This window comes from Strix uralensis, chromosome 3 (assembly GCF_047716275.1).
Source record: "Strix uralensis isolate ZFMK-TIS-50842 chromosome 3, bStrUra1, whole genome shotgun sequence".
NCBI lineage: Eukaryota > Metazoa > Chordata > Aves > Strigiformes > Strigidae > Strix > Strix uralensis.
In genome coordinates this window covers 41,077,282-41,099,072 of record NC_133974.1, presented here as the reverse complement: position 1 = coordinate 41,099,072, position 21,791 = coordinate 41,077,282, and the positions used below count along the sequence as shown (strand labels likewise).

The 21,791-nt window shown below is 41.6% G+C and overlaps 1 protein-coding gene across 4 annotated transcripts; it reads left to right on the top strand.

Moving 5' to 3' along the window:
- Positions 1–1,858: 1,858 nt before the first annotated feature.
- On the top strand, positions 1,859–19,368 carry AKIRIN2 (akirin 2). 4 transcript variants are annotated; one of them, XR_012628080.1, is made up of 5 exons: positions 1,859–2,521; positions 13,519–13,662; positions 14,362–14,496; positions 17,224–17,417; positions 18,289–18,360. XR_012628080.1 is itself a non-coding variant. In XM_074862028.1 (5 exons), the coding sequence occupies exons 1-5, from the start codon at positions 2,320–2,322 to the stop codon at positions 18,694–18,696; spliced, it is 564 nt and encodes a 187-aa protein (XP_074718129.1). In that variant the 5' UTR covers positions 1,864–2,319; the 3' UTR covers positions 18,697–19,368. The 4 variants fall into 4 exon arrangements, 2 of the variants coding, with proteins under 2 accessions (XP_074718129.1, XP_074718127.1); XR_012628079.1 differs by having other exon boundaries at positions 1,863–2,521; positions 14,347–14,496; XM_074862028.1 differs by lacking the exon at positions 17,224–17,417 and adding an exon at positions 18,686–19,368 and having other exon boundaries at positions 1,864–2,521.
- The last annotated feature ends 2,423 nt before the right edge of the window (positions 19,369–21,791 follow it).

Sequence of the window (21,791 nt, the reverse complement as noted above, 5' to 3'; positions counted from 1 at the left end):
TTTTTTTTAATACTGCACTCAAACACAGGTACTTCTCAGCATACAGATGAAGGCAGAAGTGGCTGTCTTGGTCCTGTGTGGGCACAGGGCATTTCAAACTAAACAAGTGCAATATACACATGCTGAGAGACATCCAGGGTTTCCTTAATTCAAAGCCTGAGAGAACAACTTTGCCTTAGTCTTCCTGGGTGAAGTTCTTGGTAAGAATACTTAAAACTGTTGCGTGAACACTTATCTGCTTAGGGAAATGTAATGGAAATGAAGAATTAAATGAATGGAAAACCAGCCATCATTATTCCAAAGAAGAGTGTCCACAAAAGGAGTTATACCGGTATAGTAATAGTAGGACAATTATAACACTGTAATAACATCAGTACATCTCCTGAGCCTTGTTATGGAGAACCAGAACTCGTCTTAGTTTTAGAAAGGCTTGTCCTCCTTACCAAGGAAATACTCCAAGTACTTCCTCTACAAAGGAGAAGGTAACAGCAGAGGAATAATATTGCTTTTTCTGTAATTAGTTTTAGGCCAAAGCAAGTCAGGCAAACCTAGGGTGAATTTCAGCTAATTGTACCAACATTGTCACGAGCTATCTGCCACAGAAAACAAATTATTAATTACAATTTCTACTTTTGTTGGGCAGAAAGGCTCTGGTAGGTCACCCCACCACCTGAAACCTCAGTTACGCTAAGAGCAGCACAACCATATTGCCATCACAGACATCAGATCTGTGTTTAGACTGACTGGGTGCTGTTATAGCTTAATTAACAATATATGCCACACATTGAATGTGTAAGGCAAAAACTTGCTTCCAAATGATAGTAAGGTTTGTTGTGTTGGGTTTTTTTAAGTGTCATTAGAGAAAGGCTAGCCTGTGTTTCACAAGACAACCAAAAAACAAAGTGTTAAAATTTTATGAAGGCATATTCTTCTTCTATCTTCCAAAGACAACCTGTCTCTATGCTCACAGTTAAATTAACAGGATTAGCTACAGAAAAGCTGAAGGTTACATATGTTTTGGGGCTGTCAACCTCCATTAGCTTTTCCACTGGGGTGAACTGCGACACAGTTTACTTCAGTTAGGAAGCTGAACAGGAAAGAGCTCTGCTCTTCCCATAAGCAGCTATAGCTCTTTGAACCTCTTCCCTCACCTCCCTCCTTAAGCAAGAAAGCCCTTTACGCAACTGCAAGGAAATCATTTGGTTACACCAAGATACAGCTCTCGACATCGTGAGGCCTTTTCTGCTATGTCCTTAGCTGTCACCTCCACCCGCTTCATACCTCTGACTCCTGCATGCCCCCTGCTCTGCCTCCATTATGGAGGCCACTAAACGCACTTTGCCTTTATTTCACGTACAGCTGCTGTCGGACCTGGCCAGCACTTGCCGGGAACAGGAGGGCCCCGGCCACAGCCGGCCAGGCCGCGGGGCCTAACATAGGCGGCGGGGCTCTCGCCCCCTTTGTGTAGCCGGGACCTGACAGGAGCTTCCCTCCGCCCCTTCCCCAGGGCCGCCCCGCTCCCCCGGAGCGCTGAGGGCGCCCAGCCGCCGCCCCCAGGGCTGAGCCCCACACGCCGCCGCCCCTTCCCCAGACACCGCCAACACATCCCCACAACCCCATCCTCTAACCCGCACCCCACACCGCAGCCTCTGAGGGGGGATTTAAATCAGAACCCGGAAGCCGGGGCGGCCGGCGCGGGGCACGCCGGGATTTGTAGTCCCACCGCCCCCGCGAGCGCCCCACCGCCGAGCCGCGGCGCCGGGGCGGGGAAACCACGAGTCCTGTGAGCCTTTGCGGCCACCACCGCCCCAGGCGCGCAGGCGCAGTGCGGGGGGTTGGTTTTTGAATCCGCGGCGTTGTTATTGACGCCATATTGCTGGTGTGGGAGTCACAGAGGGGAGCGCCGCCGCCGCCACCGCCCGGGCCCCACTGCCATCGCTCGTCATCGGCGGCCCCCGACCGGGTAGCCGGGCTCGGCCCCGCGCCCCTCGGCCCAGCTCCCGCCCCGCCACCGGCCGCGGGCGGAATTGGCCCGGCCAGGGCAGGGCAGGGCGGGCGGCGAGACCGGGGATCCAGCCGGCCGAGCCGGAGCCGCCGGGGGGGCCGGGGCCGCTCCCCAGAGAGAGGCCGACAGGGAGGCGGCGGAGGCCCTGACGCAGCTGCCCCCTCCTTTCCCTGCCGCCCTCCCTTCCCTCCCCGCCAGCCCGCCCCAGACAGCGGGGAAGGCGCCTCTGGGCAGGGCCGGCTGCCGCCGCCGCCGCCGTCTCCCCTGCCCCTCGCTCCGAGCCCCCTTCCTCCGCCCCGCCGCCGCCCCGCGCCATGGCTTGCGGCGCCACTTTGAAAAGGACTCTGGATTTCGACCCGCTGCTGAGCCCGGCGTCCCCGAAGCGGAGGCGATGTGCGCCATTGTCAGCCCCGGCCTCGGCCGCCGCCTCCTCGTCCTTCGCCGCCGCCTCCCCGCAGAAATACCTGCGCATGGAGCCCTCGCCCTTCGGAGAGGTGTCGTCCCGGCTCACCACAGGTGAGGGAGGCGGCCCCGCCGTGCCCGGCAGCCCCCAGGGGCGGCGGCAGCCGGGGGGTGGCGGGGTGCGGGGCGGCGACGGGGGGACCTCGGCGGGGAGGGGGGCGGCGGGTGCGCAGGGCAGGGGGCCGGCAAGGCGACTGGGGAGGGGGGGGCGAGGAAGAAGAGCGCAGGGTTGGGTGGGTCTCGCGTCCCCCTCCAGCCATTTTCTGTCGGGCTGTGTGGCTGGCGGGGGCCGGGGCGATCCCTGCTCGGCTTGGCACCGCCGCGGCGGAGACACAATAGAAATGGCCGTTTGCAGCAGGAGAGGGGGAGGAGGGACGGGGAGGAAGGGGGGGCGGGTTGAGCCGGTGCGGGAGGGTGGCCATAGGAAAGGGGTCGGGGGGGGTGGTGGTGGTGGTGAGACTGGAGAAAGAGACCCGATCGGGGGAAGGGGAGTGCGTTGGTGGGGGAGGCTTGATCTGGTGCCGAGGAAAGGGGGAGGCCGGCTTCCCTCGCGTCGGGGACGGGCACGGAGCATTTTTTTCCTCTCTTTCACGGGTGCCTGGCTGTGGCAAGGAGAGCCGCAGGGGCGAGTCAAGCTGCGGAAGCGCCGTGGGCGGCGGGGGCGGGGGTGACCGTGGTGTCTGCGGGGCGGGGGCTGGGGCTCGCTCCCGGCCTGCGCCCGAGCCCCTCTCGGTGGGGCCCCCATCGATCCTTTGCAGCCATTATCGGTGGGTCGAGCGTTGCCCGAGCCGAGGCGGCGGCACCTCCTCCCGTTGCTCAGACATCGGGGGGAGGGGAGGAGGGGGGGGCGGGAGGGAGGGCGGGGAGCGCGGCCTGTCATCAATCACCCGCAAAACGCCAGTGGGAAAAGGCAAAAGCAGATAAAACAAAGGGGTAATTCCGCTTCCAGTCCCTTAATGCGTGCCACCGTCCCGGCTGAGCCATTCTGTGGCATCCTTAAAGTTTCGTAGGAAAACCGAGCGATGAAAGGGATTGTGTGCAAGGGTGAGAGTTGCCTTTAGGGCAGATAAAATGGAATCGGGCAGTCTCCTCGTCTCGGAGACGCTGGGCGAGAACGAAACCCTTTTACATTCTTAACCTGTGAGAGATGAGTCAACCGGTGGCCCTAAAAGCTTCAGGTTTGCTTGTGTAATTGATGTCAATTAAAAATCAACCGAGTTCGTTTTACCAGCGAGTAGGGAGAGAAGAAAGGAATGAATTTTGGCTGGGCACGCAGGATTGATGGGCCCTTGCCACGGTTAGTCTAGTCGGTAGCTTCCAGTAATGCACTTAAGGACGGTTAAGCTCGCAGCCATGAGTGGCTGTAGCGCTGAGGTATGGATCTGTGTCCTTTGTGTGCAGGAAAAAAGCCCTCTGCAGTTGTTGCAGCTGAATTCCTTCTGCCGTTGCATTCGGTACTCCCTTTTAGACAAAAGTTGGCCCCGGATTACTGCTAGTATTACAGAGCAGTAAGTTTGTGTTTTCAAATCGCCATCTCCTCCATGTAGGACAGTGCCTTGTTTCGATGTTCTTAATTCTGAAAACTGTGCAGTAGAATACATTTTTTACAGGTTTTAATCAAATAATTAAAAATTGCTATGGAGGAGATATATAGAGGGCATACAAAGCACTTAAACTTGGCATCAGCGCCTTGATTTTTTTTGAACCTCTAGGAAAAGATCTTGAATGAGTCAGCGGTCTGGGATGAGAGTTGTGATGGATGGCACTCCCTGGTACAGTGAGGCATTACATATACTTTAAAATAGATGTTTAAAATCAGAATTAATTCGCTTCTTTTTAGAAGATAAATGTTACTTCATTGCAGGGATTTCTTTTGGCTTGTTTCTTTGGGATTTGGAGAGCTTAGGTTATGAATGTTTGATATAAATATTGTCTGGCCAGTAAATGTGTATTGCTGAAAGGAGACAAATCAGTAACATTTTCAGCAGAGATAACCTATAGCAGTATTTGAGGTAATACCTAAACTCTGATCTTAATGATTCTGAAGGTCTTAAAAGTTAAAATGTTACTGAAGTTGAGCAAACACAGGCCTTATCTTCTCTTGAGAAAATCAGAGGTGCAGGTGGTAATCCATGTGAAAAGGTGATTCTGTATTGACAAGGGTGTGTTTCACGTAAGCCATTTGTATAATATAATGAAAAGCGAAGGACAGTAAATCAGGATGTCTCTTACAGCACTTGAATGCTCCCGAACAAAACTTGAAGCGTTTATAAATTGTGCACATTAACAGGGGTTTTGCTTAAAAGCTCCCTTTATGGTTTCTGTTAAAAGAAAAAAAAAAATCTTTATACAGTGCTAGTGCAAATGTGACTGTTAAGCAGCTTGTTTAGTTTCTACTTTCAGTTGAATTTAGGGATATTATGACATTGTGTATATTTCATTTCTACCATCAGCAAACAAAATGGAGCTTATCATTTTGAAGGGGCCACTTGAAAGATTGTGCGGGATTCATCTCATCTAATTTTGTAAATGTACATCTGACCTAATAATTTGTGGGTTTTTTGATAGTTGGAAGAAACAGATGGTTTCTTCTAGAGCTCTGACTTAGGATGAGGCAAAGTGTGCTGCAGAAATATGTATTGCTTTCCCTTCACTGTAAATGAATTTACGTGACCATTTCTGGTGTAGATGTCTACATTTGGGTCAGATAAATCTTTCTTTGTGTGTGAAAAGAATTCCACTGTGATTTTAGAAGTGTTCCCAACTGAGTCACTGTTTTGTTCGGTTTTCATATTGGGAAGTTTAGTAACAATAGCCAGAGTTCAGTTGACTTCACTTACGGTTTTCTCAGCGTGTTACTGTGATGCTTAGGTTTCCAGCACTTAAAAATTGTCTGAGTTTTATTTAATGAAAATTAATGGTCGTCCAAAATCAGAGCTCTGGATAGAAAACCTGATGCTGATACTTTAAGTTAACGCTTAAGTGTTTTTCTTCTATATGATACCCTGCCCTGGTAGTGTTTAACTTCACCCAGTGGAGACTATATCAGCACCAGAATTTCTTACCACATGGTTAATCATTTCAAAAGCTTATTATCTGGAAGCAGAATATGGATTGGTTGAGGGGGGTGCTGAGAACTAAGAATACAGTGTGGTAGTCAGATGAGAAAACAGCTGTCTTTATAGAGTGGTCATAGACAAATAAACGATATGTCTGTTTGAGAGAGGGTAGGCTTATTCAAGATGAAATTTATCTCTCACAAGAGTGTTTTAATATTTTGTGGTTATTTGAACAGCTGTTAGGTCACTTCCAGTTTCTCAGTGAATTTGGCAGCCCAACTGTAATTGTGGCTTTACTGTCTATACTTTATGTAGAATTGTGCTTACTGGCTTGAGCATACTCTGAGTATGATTGCTAATTTTTGGATACCATTGTTTGCATCTAAAATTATGTTTTTAAAAACTGTGTTCACTATAAGCAGTGCAGAACATATTTGCCCGGCATAAGACAGGTACAATTTTGAAAGAGTGGCTCCTCTTAAGAAGTTTTGAAGTACTTGAATACTACACACGAGTTTTACTTTCATGTACCTTCTAGATGTAAATGAGACTGTTCTGTATGATCAGAGTAACTGCACTTGGGTCTGGATGCCTGTGCATAATGCCTTGTATGTGTTCGGTTTCCTCTGAAGTCCTAAGGGTGCTGTCCTGTTGGGAGACTGTTCAATGAATTCTGGACGGTGAAAGGAGGAAGCAATGGAAGTATTTTTTCTGTTATCTGCTGGATGTCTTAGAACTGTTATTTGCTGTTTTACCCTGATTAAATATTACATTCTGGGCAAAATTATGAATAAACTAGTTGTCTTTTAAATTCAAAGGCAGGTCAGTGTTAGAAAGCCTGAATGTCTGGATATTTATATGGTGGGAAATACAGTCCAAAGAATTGGAGGAGGGAGAGATAATGTTGACCACAGGGATTTACATCTCCTAATTCATGATACATAGTAACTGAGAGGAGGAACTTCCATACTCCTCATCCAGAATCAGAGGTTAGCTTGCAGCTAGAACTTTGTAGAATCAAAAAGAATGCTGTATTTAAAAACAGTATGTGAAATCGCTTAAAAATCCGCAAACTGTTGCATCTGCATATGCAGTTTTTTCTCCCATCTGAAACATTCATCTGCCTCAACACTTCCCCAGCAACTAACTAATGTTGCAAACCAAAAATTGTAGTGGGTGGAGTTACCAAGAACAGTCCTTCAACTCAGGTCACTGGTTGCAGTCCAAACAGAGATAATGTCAAAAGTTTGATGGAATATGGGAACTATTGAATTTATGCAGTATTTAGTAGTGAGTATGCATAATTGGTATTTGCTGCTCTAGTGGCAACTGTATGGCAAATGGAGTTGCTTGTAATAGTCCCTCTCTCATGAAGGACTCTTTGCAAACAGAAGGTAGATGAATTTGTCTTTAATGTATATCTTTTGCTGTCACAGAATAATCTGGAAAAAATTTTGATCTAATTAGCACAGATTTTCAAAAGTAATGCAAGAAATTTACTTTGACCTTTCTGATTAGGAAGAACTGTTAGCCTTCCCTATAGGCTGTCCTCCTATGACCTTTCAGTTGCCCTCTTGAGCAACCTTCACTACTTCTGTCTGACAGACTTGGTCAGACAGTGGCCAAGTATGGGTTTGCCTTTGAACAGATCTGGTGTCTTTGGAATGTGGCATATTAGTAGTGCTGCATCTCTTTCCGCTTAATTTCTGTTTTGCTAACATTTATCCACATATGTATTTATTGCTAAATTATCTTGGCGAGATGCCAAGTTTCTCATTGTGTTCCAGTATTGCAGAAATCATTAGGATTTTAAAAAACAAAACATTCCCACCCCTTAAGAAAAAAAGAAAAAGCATGTAATGGCTGCATCTGGACTTGATAATTTAATTTATATGAGAAATTTCTATATATATGCCTGTGGTGACTATAAATGTTAAGTACCCTTGGTTGTAGATGTCATAAAATGTTGAAGCAGTTTTTTGTTTCAGTGGGAAGTCTGATAAATGCAATGTGACATTTTTTTTTATGTGAAGAGAAAGATCTAATTGCTGTGTCTAATACATTTTGCATTGCTTGATTTATTTTTCATTCCTCAACCCCCTTGATCAGGAGAACTGGGATTTCCTGAAATAACACATTTGCAGAATGAGCTAATGCATATGTGAGCATCCGGCTTGTTGTGGGAGAACCAGAACCTTCGTCAGTCCGAGACCTTGACTAATTGGATCTCGTGAGGTGGCCAGCTCTGTGCCACAGAGTCCATTACGAGATGCTTCTGTCCGTCAGTAGCTATAGACACTGGCTGTGAAGTGTCAGCATGTACCCCTTATCAGGGTTGTCTCTGGCTTAGAGCATGCTCCTCTGAGGTGAGCATGATTTCCAAAAGTATACATTCTATTATTGAAGTCTAACAGGCCATGCCTAATTAAGAAATGTAACTGGAGTGATTGATGTCTGTGACCAAAGCAAGGGAGTAAAAGGAATATCTGAATTATTTTAATTTCTGTCTGTGCCTGCGCATTCCCTGGTTAAGTAGACATAAAAAGTGAAGGGTACTGTTACCCATTGCTGTGCTGCCCTCCAGGGAAGCTGGCTTCTTAAAATTAACATTGTATGCCAGTAGTCCCGTGGGGAGACCGAAACTTAAGAATGTGGTAGCATCAACTAGATGTTGAATAAGGGTGATTGCCTAATAGAAATGTTATAAATTTGGACTAGTGAAGCAGCTTTGCTTTAACAGGACTGAAATCCCTGAAGATGTATACAGTTGACATCAGGATAGCATTTGATTGATTCACTTAAAAGGAATCTCAGGCATGGTTCAGGTTTGAATGCATATGTTGAATGGTGACATTGCAAACTGAAATCTGAGCTTTAGGTTCCATTTCAGGCCAGGAAAACTGCTACTCTGATTTCAGCCTATTGAGTCACCTTCCTACGTGTTTTGCCAAAGTTTCCTTCAGCTAAATGAGAGAAGCCAGGAACTGAGATGAGAGTTTAAAAATCAAGCCAAAAAAAGAGAAAGAAATCCTTCAGGGGAAACAATCAGCACCTTCATAGTTGATAAGCACTTATTAAAATGGAGAAAATAATTGTTTGCCTTGTTACCTTTTCAAGTTGAACTGCTGTTTCCCTTGTACATAATTTCTAGGTAATTACAGGTCAGGATGAAGTAATTAGATGACAGAACTTTGAAAGAATAACTTGCCTTTTTATCATAAATGAAAGGAAGTAAGAGGACGACATCACTCCTTGGAAATGAATATTTGGCTTTGTAACCATTAGTGTGACAGATCATATTTCAGATGTCAAACTTGAATTCTGTTTTGCCCCCTTCATGTTTCATCCTCTCTTCACTGGGTGTGAAAGCAGCTGAAATGTGAAATCTTGGTTCCCCGAATCGTATCTGAAATTCTGAAAGAATCCTGGCGTGAATGCTCTCCTTTATCTTAATGCAGTATTTCATGAACCTTTATGCTCTTAGTACACAGAGCTCTAGATAAAAAAGGAGCATCTATGCATTTTATTATATTCAGGTATGTTTGACTGAATCCCTCATGCCTTTAGTCGTCATGGTGAGACAGTAGCAGTCTTCGTTTGTCATTCTTTATTTTAGCCTTGAACCTGAAGGAGGAAATGGGGGCATATAATACAGTCTTGCATAACTGACTGGAATTTGTAGTCATCTTGAATTTGAAATGTCATTTATGAAGTACTAATTAATTTCAGTGTGTTAGCAGTGTGGCTTTTTCTTGCTACTACCCTAGATTCAGCAAGCCTAATTTTCACTTTCAGTACCTCTGCCTGGTGTTTCCTGTAGCTAGCTCTGTGCCTTCAGAGGTACCTCTTACCGGTAGAAACACTGAGCGTGGGGGATATAGTGAAATTAAAAAGAAATTGAGGATAGGCCACAGTGATGTATGTTTGATCTTATTAAATATATTCCTTTTGGCATCTTATAAATGAATTTATTGCCTGACATACAATGTCTGATTTGAACTTCGCCTATAAGATGGATGCAAGTCTTTATTTAAAATATCTGAGGAGTTCTAATATATATGATTCCAGTTCTCACTTCAGTTTTATAGTCTTAGAGAAGCTCAGATTAGGTTTTCTTTAATGAATGCACTTTGGATTCTAAATTCTTACCTATAAAACAGTTTGTTAATTAAAATGCATGTCATTGTTAAAAAAGACAATTTGGGCCTTCACATCAAGGAACACATAAAAAACTTGTCCTGTGTTTGACACCAGTTAAACGCACATTTTAATTCAGTTGTCAGCTGCTGAGAGAATAGTCAGAGCTAATTGGAAGTAAGGGAGGTTAAGAAACCGAGCTTGAAAAGGCAGGAAAGTTTTCTGGAAGCAAATCTAGGTTGGAGAATGAGATCTGCTAACTCTAAGCTTAATTTAACTGGGACAGAGTTTTAAAGGGCTTCACAGTTAGATGTCTGCCACATAGGTGGTGTTAAAAAGTTGTCTGGTTTGCACTGCCTTAATATTTTGTGGCTTCTTTCAAGTGCTGAGATGTTATAAAAACTGTTTTGAACAGAATTGTTTGTTCATCAGATGTATTTTTGTGGATTTATTAAGCAAAACTGTAAATGCCAGAAGTAACTTGGTACATTTAAACAACTTTTCTTAATCTCCTAGACTGTTTAACAAAAAAAAAGACAAAATTCAATTTGGCATTCAGCTTTTCATTTGAAATCAGTCATAAATATTTGCGAGCTGACCTTTCACTTCACAGTGAAGTGGTTATGTTTACAGTCAAAGATTTTATACCACTGTATGTTAATAAAAATGTCTACTCAGTCTTTGCTGCTGCAAAAATGTGCCTGCTTGATTTGAAGCATTACTAGTCTGATCATTCATGTGAGAAGTCATTGGACAGTTCAGTGCTACATTAAACTTGTTTCTTGGCTATTAAACCCCATTTTACAAATGGTGGAAGTTGGGAAGTATGAGATGAATCATTCTCACAGTCATCTTGCCTGCTAGCAGCATGGTACTAAGTAGAGCTTGTAGTCCAGTTCTCTGTGCTGAGCAGTAGTGCCTTAAATTTTGTAAGTTGGGCTAAATAGAGGAATACCGTTTACCAAATCATGTTACGTACATGCTCAACAAGTATTCAGTTAAGACTTCAAATATCAGGCTTTTTTCTCCTGGTGGCTGTTTGCAATGTAGACAGTGTATTGTCATGTTTAAATAGTCCCCTCTTCCATCCCTCTGTGCTTAGTTTTATACCTTTACCTGAAGTTATAGTAATGCAAACTGTCAGAGTGGTTCTGTCAGGACAAGGATCTCCCAACATACCTGTCAGTGGCATTTCTTGAGGTTTTTGATCTTCAGAGCAAGACTTTAAAGATGGCAAGTTAAAAAGTGTTGTCAAATTAGAAGATGATGAAATTACTGTAGTATCATTGAGACTTCTGGGTCCACAATTCAATATAATTTGGCATATGTCACGTATCATTGGCGCACAGATCTTAATTTTCTATCCCAGTTGTTAAAAGTTTTCCCAAAGTCAGTACCTGATTTTTCCACCTCCCCTCCTTGTTCTCCCCTCATATTGTGTTTTCTCCTTCTCTCTGGCTGGTATTTTAACATTTTCTCTTAATTATTCCCCATTTGCAGGGGTTGTTAGGGCCGGAGGAAACCTGGATGATAATTGTTGGTTTAACTCTTGCAGTTTTATCCATTGACCAGTCTGTTTTAGGTTTTCTTTCTTAATGATTCTGTGGTTAATGTGGTTTGAGAATGTTTCTGCAAAAAAGATAATATAAAGGAGAGCTATAGAGAAGATTTTTATCGAAGCTGTTACAAGCTAAATTTGGCTGATGTTTTTGCAGTTCATACAGAATTTGGAAAGTATACCCAAGATCAAGTAGTCATAGTGAAGGATGCACGTGGTCTGTTACATTTTTCAGTTAATGTAAATACAGTGTGTGAGTGTTTGCAGTCACATTTCTCACAGTGTAGACGTGCTTTAGGACAGACGTTATCTTATGAGGTAATTTGATTCCCACTCAAAATTATGCAGTATTGCTTTAGCTAGAACAGCACTTGATTTTGAGGAAAATTATTGTTTTACCATCATAATGCTGTTGAGTAAAACTGTTGCAGGATCATTCTTCAATGGATGCTGCATTTGTGTATGCACGTGACAAATTCTACATGGGATTCTATTTAATTTTGGAAGCCTGGCTGTATTTTGGTTTAACCTGGTTTATGTATTTCTGTACCACGCTGCATTGTAGTGTGTATCTTGTCCTACAGAAAGTATGAAACCTCCAGCCACCCTTGAGTACTTTTTTTCCCCACTTTCTTGTAGTTTCCTTCATTTCCCTACTGTGCTTCTTTATTACATCATCTGCATTTGCTGCTTCTTTGAACCAAGTTATTGATCTCCCTTTACAGAGTTGAAAATTGTACAAGCACTGTAGGCATGGGACTGAAAAGATATAAACTTCAAGGCCTTAGTCAACAGACAAAATCCAAACAAGAAGCTCGTTTGCTGAAAATGTTGGTATTCCTGTGGACCGGAAACAGTTTGCTCTCCTTTCATAAATTGGAAGTCCCCAGACTGACTTACGGAACTGAAGAACCACCACAATAGTTAAACCTCTGAACTAGGAATTGGCAGATGTTTGCTTCTGCTTGGTCTAGCATGGGCTTCAGCCACTGACTGAATAAGCTGGTGGCTGAAGTTACTTGCTTCACACAGTTGTTTACTAGAAAATGTTCAAACATGGAACCTCATTAATGTACTGTTTACAAACCTGAAAGTGAATTGAGAAGTTTTCATGGTATTGTATTGGCAAAATGCTGAACAGAAGTAACAAGGTACTAAGTGGAGTCCTTTGCAACTGTGACATGATCACATGGATTTGTATGTATGTGAGTTTTGGAAAGCTGTCTTTGCCAAAAGTCCAGAAGTCTCAGGGGAAGCCGATCCTGTGGGAAATTCTTTTAAATGCATTTGAGCATTTGAAAGTAAGAATTCTCATTAAGAGAGAGTCTTCGGAAGTCTCTTTCTGTGAAGGTCTCCTGCAAAAAATAGAAAATGGCCTCTTTTTTTTTTGTATATTTTACATTGCCAGAGGATATGCAGTTAGGGCACTGATGTACCTGAGAGCATTTTGGTAGATGGAACTTCAGAGAGGTCACACAGGATTGATAGTTTTACTGCAATGATTACTTTTTTCCTTGCAATTCTACAATGCAGATGAGATCATTAAAAGCACTTGCTGTATTTTATTTGGTGCAGTCAAATGCTGAACTACATATTGCCATACTCCTTTAAAAGAGATTATTGATCCATCCATTGTGTTTATTTGGATAGATCTGAGGCTGTCAAAAATGTTTTGGAAGGCTTTTGTGTTTTGCCTGTTGGTTTCCAGTTCTTTGATATTTTAAGCAGTAGTTGCTTTATACATGTTCTGTCTAAATTGTGTTTTTCTCTCCATTTTGCTGCCTATATACCAGTAACTGTACACAGAGAAATGGTGTTTCATGTACATGTTTTGTTCTGGAGTCTTTTGTTACCCTCAACTGTATGAATGATAAATGCTGTCTTGGGGAGAAAGATGATTGTAAATTAAATGTATGAAGGGATGATGATGAATAACTAGTAGAAGCTCTATAGCCTAATTTTTATCCCTGTATATTGTATACTTGATAGTTCCTAAATTTTAACCTTATGCTGTTTGTTTTTGCTGGTAGTACTCCGACACCAATACCTGACCTTATCTAACAACATTTTTGCTAGTGTTCTCCTGGTGAAAACAGTCTGGAGTTACCTTTCTTTTAGGTAGTTTCATTGTTTGTCTTGGGTAAGACATGGTTGTTTTTGCAGGCTGTGTGTTAAGAGTCTAGCTTTTATCGTCTGATAATTATCTATAGCGTTTGGTGTTTGAGTGGAAATAAAGTTAAGTGAGATGCTGAAATGTAATTATCGTAAGCTTAATTTTTTTATTGTTTTTCTTTTAGAACAAATTCTGTACAACATAAAACAGGAGTATAAACGCATGCAGAAGAGGAGACACTTAGAAAATAGTTTCCAACAGACAGATCCTTGTTGTTCTACTGATGCACAGCCACATGCATTTCTCCTTACTGGACCAGCTTTGCCAGGTACCCAGAAAATTCTGTGTAATTCTGCTATGTGTTTTTAGACTGTCTGTAAATAATTTTTCCTAGTTATGTGGTGGTTTATGGCACCTTCTCACCAGTTACTGTTGCTTTTTTTTGGGCAATAAATTCTGTCTTTCTGCTATATGTTGTTAGGCTGAGTAGATAATTTCCCACACTTATCTGGTGGTTTATGGCATGTTCTCACCAGTTACTGTTGCTTTTTTTGGCAATACTAGCATTGATCTGGAAGATTGTAGCTTCTCATTTTAAGAATCAATAGGACACAAAGCTTGCATTGTTTTCAGGAGACCATCCTGCATACCCTGATACTGTAATAGGCTTTTGCAGAGCAGCTGTCTTTGCACAAATATGCTGTACTCTAATTTTTACATAAAATAGAAGCTTAAGTTTGTAAATGGCAACTGCCATGTAAATGGTGTTCACAGTGTTTGTGTAACGCTTTGGTGTTTTGATTCCCCTGTGTATTGCCCATTGTAGAGGTCTTCCTTTTGAGTGTCCAATCTTACTTTAATAGCAATGAGAAGTGTTCAAATGGCAGAGAAAGACTTCTCCACATGTTTTGTAAAGTTCCTTTAGTGTAAAAGATGGGAAGAAAACTGATTATAAAAATGGTTCTGAATTACTTGTAAGTGTAAATTGGTATGCCCAAATATTTAATCTTAGGTACTTCATCTGCAGCATCATCACCATTGAAAAAAGAACAGCCCCTGTTTACTCTCAGACAAGTTGGAATGATCTGTGAACGTTTGCTGAAAGAACGTGAAGAGAAAATCCGTGAAGAGTATGAAGAAATTTTGACCACAAAACTTGCAGGTATATTATAGTTCAAAATAATGTGTTAGGGTGAATTTGAAAGCTTGAAACTTTCTCATTTTTGTGTTATGCTGGTTTTTTTTTCTGACCTAATCTGATTAAGGAATGAGATTGCATACAGGACAGAAAAAAATAATGTGTAGTCTCTTTGATACATTTTTTTCTTCTATGCTGCCTTGGATAGAAACTAGGACTCCTGGGTATTACTAATCAATGGAACCAGTGGATTTATTTCAGATAGAACTTTCTCTTGCTATCATGTCTGAATCGACCATTTCCTTTTCATTTTTTTTTTTGCCAGAAAGACTTTCTATTCTGCTGGCTTAAGAGCTCTTTGTGAAGGACTTTTTTTTTTTTTTCCTGCTTGGAAACTGACTTCCTTTTTCTGGAATTTGGCAAGATGACAGTACCTAACATTTCCCTTTCTCTTCCCAGTATTTACCATTACACTGCTGCCAGTGGTGTTTGGTATCTGCCTGAGCAGCAGTAGTTCAGCTGCATTTCTGATGCTCTGTGTTGAATTGTTGTATTTCACACCATTCAGCTGATATTTTTGGCGCCTGATGCCAACTTACCTTTCCATAAGGATCATGTGAATGTCAGCATTGTAAATATGACCTTTCTTTAGTTATTGAAGTTCTCTACTTCTAAGCATCTTGCTAGCATTTGAGGATCTAAATTCTGGTACATTCAGAAGTAGGTGCCTTCACAGTGTGATTTGGTGTCTAAATTAATATTTAGTGTGATGATAATGAACATCTGATTGCACTCTTTGGCAGCAAACCTGCTTTTGAATGCCCATGGCTGTTCTGCTTCCCACCTGAAAACACACCAGAATTAAAGTTTGCTGATCTCTTCAGGTGTGGGAATAAAACCTTCTATAGGTGTGCCCATGTAGAAAGACACCAGACTTGGGTCAGGCTTGTGGGTTGCCTGTGATAGTATTGTCTCTGCACCTGGGCCCTTGTTCATATTCTGTGCTTGCTGATCTGCCATGGCTATGTAGGAAATTGCTGTACTAAGTCCTTCTTAAATCTACATCTATTTACAACTATAACAAGAGCCCTAAATACTTCTGTTGCCTTGGGCCCAATATTCCATTTCTGTGTTTTTCTTTTTAACCTGCTTCAGGCTGATGAATTAGGACTCTGTAGAGCTTTTTTCTTCTGATATATGTGTGTTAGGAACTGGGTCATTTCTTGCATTCTCTGAAATGCATTTCAGTTAGCAGTGATCATCATAACCATTTGAAGACCAGATATATTTACATTTGTTCCAGGCGCTTTCTGAGTACAAACCTGTAGTTCTTTACAAGCAGGAACCCCTCTGGCAAGTTTCTTCCATGTACTCCATCTGTCAGTCCCAAAGGGGACATTATCATTTTTGGTTCTGATTTTGGGAAGGGAGGGGGGTGATTTCTGTTTGGGGGGTTGTGGTTCACAGTGAGATGAGTTAGGTTTACTTGCTCTTACAGTGGTGGTCACCAAAAGAGCCATTAGAAAGATCATGTTACTGCATCCCATATATCAAGCCAATAATACATTTTCAGCGTTATATGGGAATTTAAAGAGGGTGCCAAAAGAATTTAGAAATTTCTTATATAGAAGACCAGTTATGTTTTTCTGCTGACAGAACGATTATATCCTTTTTCTAAACTTTGTACAGTAAGGTGATACTCATTCTTACAAACTAGTGAAGTCAATGGAAATGTAACTGGAAATTCTGTAATAAATCTCAATCAAATAGCTTCTTCACGTGACTTAACTGAATGTTTGAATCTCAGATATTTTCCTCATTCCTTTCTGAATCGTGATTTTCTTGTAGGTAGTTAGATACTGCCTTTTTTTTTCTTTCCCCTTTGTGAGCAGAGTTGCCTTTCATGCAGAGTGAGTGTTTGATAAATGGAAGACTTAGATCACTGTAATGCCCTGATTTCCCCTTCTGCCTCACACCTGAAACTGCTGTGTTAGCATGAACTTGGGTTTGCAAGATGCTTTGCAAGTTTTAAAATCAGAGGAGTGTGAGGGGCTAAGTGAAACTTCAGCTTGAATCTGTTTGTGGAAAAACAGTTTTTTATACTAAAGGTCAAGCCATAGAGTACAGTAATCGTATTTGTATTCATGTCATTTAGCTACCTTTTGTTTTAAAATAGTTAGAACATATATGAGATGGGATGCCAGTGGTGTAAGTATCTTTACAAGCGTTCGCTTAAATTTTCAAACAGCTCTTTGCAGGTTGCTCTTACCTTTGGATTGCTTAGCTTTTCAAATCTGAATACCACAAGAAAGAGGATTTTTAGTAACCATGGATTCTTTACATTTCCAAAGCCGTAGTTTTAACAAAAACGATGCTACAAAGCAGCTGCGTGTATTGACTTAAACCTTTAAAGAAGAAAGTGTGCAAGTTGGGTTTCTGGCCTTTAATCCATACTTTTAGGAAAAGTTCTAGTTGCTGTTATTTTTGGAAATGGTTTCTGGGCAACAGATCCTTCAATCTGCTCTTTGTGTTATTTTGTTGTTTGGCTAAGATCCTCGCATGGCTGCTGAAAAGCCATCAGTCAGAACTGCAGGGAAACAGAGGTCCTGCTTGTGGGCAGAGGGGAACTGGCTGCCGTGACCCTGGGCCCCTTCACTCAGGGATGAATGTCCTTAGATCTTTGGGTCAGGTCCGTACGTTGGGCTGCTGCTGCACTACTTGCTGATTACTGATACCCTGTTTACTTCAAAGGTGAAGCTCATCCCTGCAAGAGGATGGGGACTTTAATGGGGCAAACCTGTGGGACTAGGAACCACTACAAATCTAACTGCATTTTTGGTTGAAGATTGCCTTCTTTGACCTTGCCCTTTTCTCAGAACACCCCACATTGCTGCAAATGTATTTTTCCACAAGGGAGGAAGGGGAATGGAGAGGAGCGGCATCTGGTAGATATTACTCTCCTTGTTCAATTTCCTAATTCTGAAAGGTGATATCCTGCTGATGAGTGCAATATTAAAACTGAGTAAAATATTGCGAATGTATTTGTATGTATGTGTGTATAGAAAGAATAATCTTTCTGGGAAATAACAATGCTTAGTTCAAAGCCAAATTAATACGTTTGATATCTAAATTTCACTTCAGATCACACAGTAGCTGTTTTCATGAAGTTCACAGTCAACTATATGTCTCCTATTGTGGCTACTTTTGTGATTGGAATTAGTCAAGTGTTAGACACTTAGCATTTCATCCTTTTAGTTTTTCGTTTGCTTTTTATTTTCTGGTGGTCACCAAAAAGAATTTTGAACTCCGTAACAAGTCTCTTTCCTGTGCTTCTGTGTTTCCATTTCGTTAAATTAATTTTCTTACATCTGGTAGGGATAGGAGCAGAGAGAAGTTACGTTTCCAACCCTAGCACTGACCTTAATGCCATGTTTGCTTAACTACTCTGCCCCCACTATGGATCTGTGAAACGGGCACACTTGATTACTTCAGAATAGTGTCTGACGCTTAGCAGGTGTTAGGTGTATTGAGGTCTTTGTGTATGTGCAGCATAATTCTCTTTGAGCATATTGCTGTCTTTCCCATTACAGAAGTTTGTAAGGGAGAGCCTTTTAATTAAGGGGGAACATGTGCTGCATTGTTGTTCTTGGGGATGAAAAGGAAATGGCAGCTATGAACTGTGTAAAGTCACTTAAAACTACTGTTAGTGGATGTGTGTTTAACTTACAATTTGTATGTATAAAAACATAGCCTTAAATATTTTTCAGCTTGAGTTAAACTTAATATATTCACAATTCTAATGCTTCATGCTTGCAGAACAATATGACGCATTTGTGAAGTTCACGCATGATCAAATCATGCGACGATATGGAGAACAGCCTGCCAGTTGTGAGTATCTATTTCTTCTGGTTCCTATAGCAGCATTAAATTGCCAAATATTCAATAATTTAAATGGCCACTGTTTGTTGTTAAGCTTCAGCTAGACCCCAAGTTAAAATACTTTAAATTTGTCATGTGGAAGACTGAGGTTGAAAGGAAGATGTGTGATAAAATTCAGCTTTTGTTTAAAAGAAACTAGAAACTGTCTTCCATAACGTGCTGGGTTTTTAGTTTTGAAGCAGGTTTTGATACTGCCATAGCAGGTTTGTGATAGAGCTGGCATTTGTCAACTCCGTCATTAACTCTTTTTTTTTTTTTTTTTTTCTCTTTCCAGACGTTTCATGAATCACACTTTCTGCATATGTGGGCTGCCCTATACACCCTGTTTTATTGTTGCAAGCTGTCCCAGTAAAGACTTGCAGCAATGCCATACTTTTTCCCCCTGTGAACACAGGTTATTTCAAGCTTTTGTCAGTGGCAACCACTCTTATGCAGCAACTGGTTTTGGAGTGCTCCCTGATGTCAGTACCACCTGGATGTGGACCTTTGCTACCTGTAATAATACCAGTGGCCTCATTTGCTGTATCATTACAATTTGGCTTCTTATGTTAATAAGTTTGAAAAAGTAAAGGATTAAAGCTGGTGTTCTAGAAGTTGCCCTTCACTGGTTGTGTAAATAAAAATGTAGAATGACACTTCTGACTGAAGTTAGTGTGGTTTTCATAACTGTGCACTACAACAAAGCTGTAATCACAGTTAAATTAGAATGTAATCCCAGGACAATTTTAAGCAAATAGCCCACAGTACTGCCTGTGAAATAGTGAAGGAGGGCATTTCTGTATTCCATGACTTTTTTGGGGGTTAAGAATGGGTTTATATGATTTCTCATTTTTGTAGTTTTTATTTATTCTATCAGTCTTTAACAAATGTTTATTGCTGCAATTTTTCAGTGTATCATTGTTTTACTGCCCTTGTAGTACTGGAATTTAGTTGGAAGAATAAAACATTTACTTCTAATCTGTTTGTTTTTAATATGCAGGTGGAACTTTTGCTTGTATGAATAAACTTAAATCTGAGTGTTTAAATGAAAACTTTATTTACTAGCAATAGTGGGTGGGTCAGAATTTTAGATCAGGAGGAGGAGGTGGATGAAAATCTCAGGTAGTTCTTCAGAGGCGAAGAAATCTTCCTTAGACTGGCTGTATTGTTTCCTGTTGTGGAGGTTTGCTTCATACAGAACTGACAAGAAACTGTTGATTTAATTTGCTGTGGCTGACTCAAACAGCTGTGCTTGTCTTCCTTCAGATTTGAATGACACATCAAAGGAGATCTGTTCCTAAGATAGAGTAGGCTCTTGCACCACAAGCTGGAACTACGTAGGTATTGGAAGAGCTAAAGGTGTGTGTGTAATCTTTGCATTCAGGGTCGAGGAGTTTGTTGTTGGATGCATTTAGCTGTTTGCTGGCTGCAGTTGTGAGTCTCAGTGTGAATTACTGAAAAGTTACTACACGGCAAGTCTGGGTCTGTGTGCTGTGGGGTAGAAGTATTGCTTACCAAATGACTTGAGCTATCTGCTCTGGAGACTTCAAAGCAGTTTCAGAGTAATCCTTTGATTATGAACTGTTGTTTTCTCTAACTTACTATCAGTTTCTGGTTAAATGGAAGTCTGTTGTGTAATAGATCTTTTTACCATTTCAAATTAACAGGAGAGTTTTAGTTGAAATGTAATTGAAACTTCAGCTGGTAGAGATACACGCATTAAGTGGCTCATGCTGATGCTTATGATACCAGAGAAGCCATGTGACAAGCTGTAGTTCTTGGTGAACTTTATTCACTTAGTGAGATCACGGTTCAGAATTTGGGACATCACCACAGTATCAGAGTATTTTCTGCTCACTTTCCTGAAACCTAGCTTACTTAAATATTTGGATTCTTTTTAGTATATTTTCAGCATCTCAGAAATTGGGACTCTCTGTGAGACATCCGTCTTGGGTCGTCCGTTACTGAAGATAAAAACAAAACTATCAAGGCCTGTAATTCCTCTTGTCTGTCTCAGGGTTCTCAGTCCCTCTCCTCCTGTTCCTCATTTTTTTGACCTTTTGTTGTTAACTTGCCCAGGGTAGGAAAACGACCATTTCTAGATGGACCACTACCCAAATTCCAGCATCCTGATAAATCTGTTACCTGCAGATCCTTGTTCTGACTTGATAGAAATGTGTGTATGCCTAAGTGATAATTTGAGATAGGAGTAGAATTAAGATACCAGCCATTGTGATCATCTGCCTCTCAGCTTTTCCTTTGGGATATTAAGAGTTATTATAAGTAAGAAGTGATATCATGTTAGCACCCAGCCACTCCTGTGCTGTTCCAAATTAATGCATAATAAGCAGTCTTCTGGCAGATTAAATACAATGCCACCATGGGTGCTTATGCATCACAGCTCTCGTATGCGTAATTTTGCCTGTTTAGAAAATGAGGTTGCATTCTTTGAAATTTTTCATTTTTTAACCTGCTGCTTGTTCTGTCTTGGACTTTAAACTGGCTCCTTTCCCTGATCTCGGTGCCAGTATGTGATGTGATGAATTTCATGTGAAAGGCTTGTTCTAACAGGTGGCTTACCCTTCAGTAGAAAAATTGTTGGCTGCTTGATTACTGTTGAAAAAATTGGAAAATTGGGGTGCTGTGAGCAGCGGGCTAATGCTTAAAACCAAACTTGCTTTGGAGAGCCTCTTCAAAGGCTTTTGAGTCAAGTAGGAATGGGTAAGCTTCAATAACTGCTCAGTTCTTGGCACTACGTTTTGTGGTGGCCACATTTAGAATTTTTTTGCAATTTGTATGAAACTGCAGTCTATCCAAAAGCAAAGCAAGCTGAGGACAGTTAACTGCAACTTAACAGTGTGAAACCAAAGATCTTGGTTAACTTGTTTTTAAGATAGTGATGTGTAAATTCTTTTCAAGCAGATCTGAGTTACTGTATACTTAAAGAGCAGCATACATCCTGGCTGTGTGTTGATTTTTGTGTCTAGATGTGAAAACATAACTATAAGATTATTCAACATTTTTCAAGGTTGAAAAAGGAGATTCAAGCAGTCTCATGTGCTGATGCTTGACATCTGCCTGTGTACTCTTGAACAGTGAGACCATTAGCCGATTCTGGTTAGAAGCTGTGTTTTGTGAAAGCTCTCTTCATTCCTGAGTTGGGAATTGGGAAGGATTTAGCTCTGTGATTCCATGGTGGGGAGGAGAAAACTGAGGCTGGTAAAGTATTGAGTTTATGCTCTTGTGAACCAGAGCTTGTGACCTTTGTATTGGAAGCCATTCTCTGAGATGAAAAATGTGAGGATGAATGTTTGGCTTCTACAAGCACCTGGCTTACTATGCAGACAGTTGTAGAAACTAACATTTTAAAATTGTGTACATACTTGCAGCTGAAATTTCCT

Excerpts from the sequence above, each read along its gene's own strand:
- AKIRIN2 (XM_074862026.1), top strand. The coding sequence starts at position 2,320 with ATGGCTTGCGGCGCCACTTTGAAAAGGACTCTGGATTTCGACCCGCTG. Across the intron at positions 2,522-13,518 it reads GTCGTCCCGGCTCACCACAG|AACAAATTCTGTACAACATA; the intron begins GTGAGGGAGGCG and ends TTTTTCTTTTAG. Across the intron at positions 13,663-14,346 it reads TACTGGACCAGCTTTGCCAG|GTACTTCATCTGCAGCATCA; the intron begins GTACCCAGAAAA and ends ATTTAATCTTAG.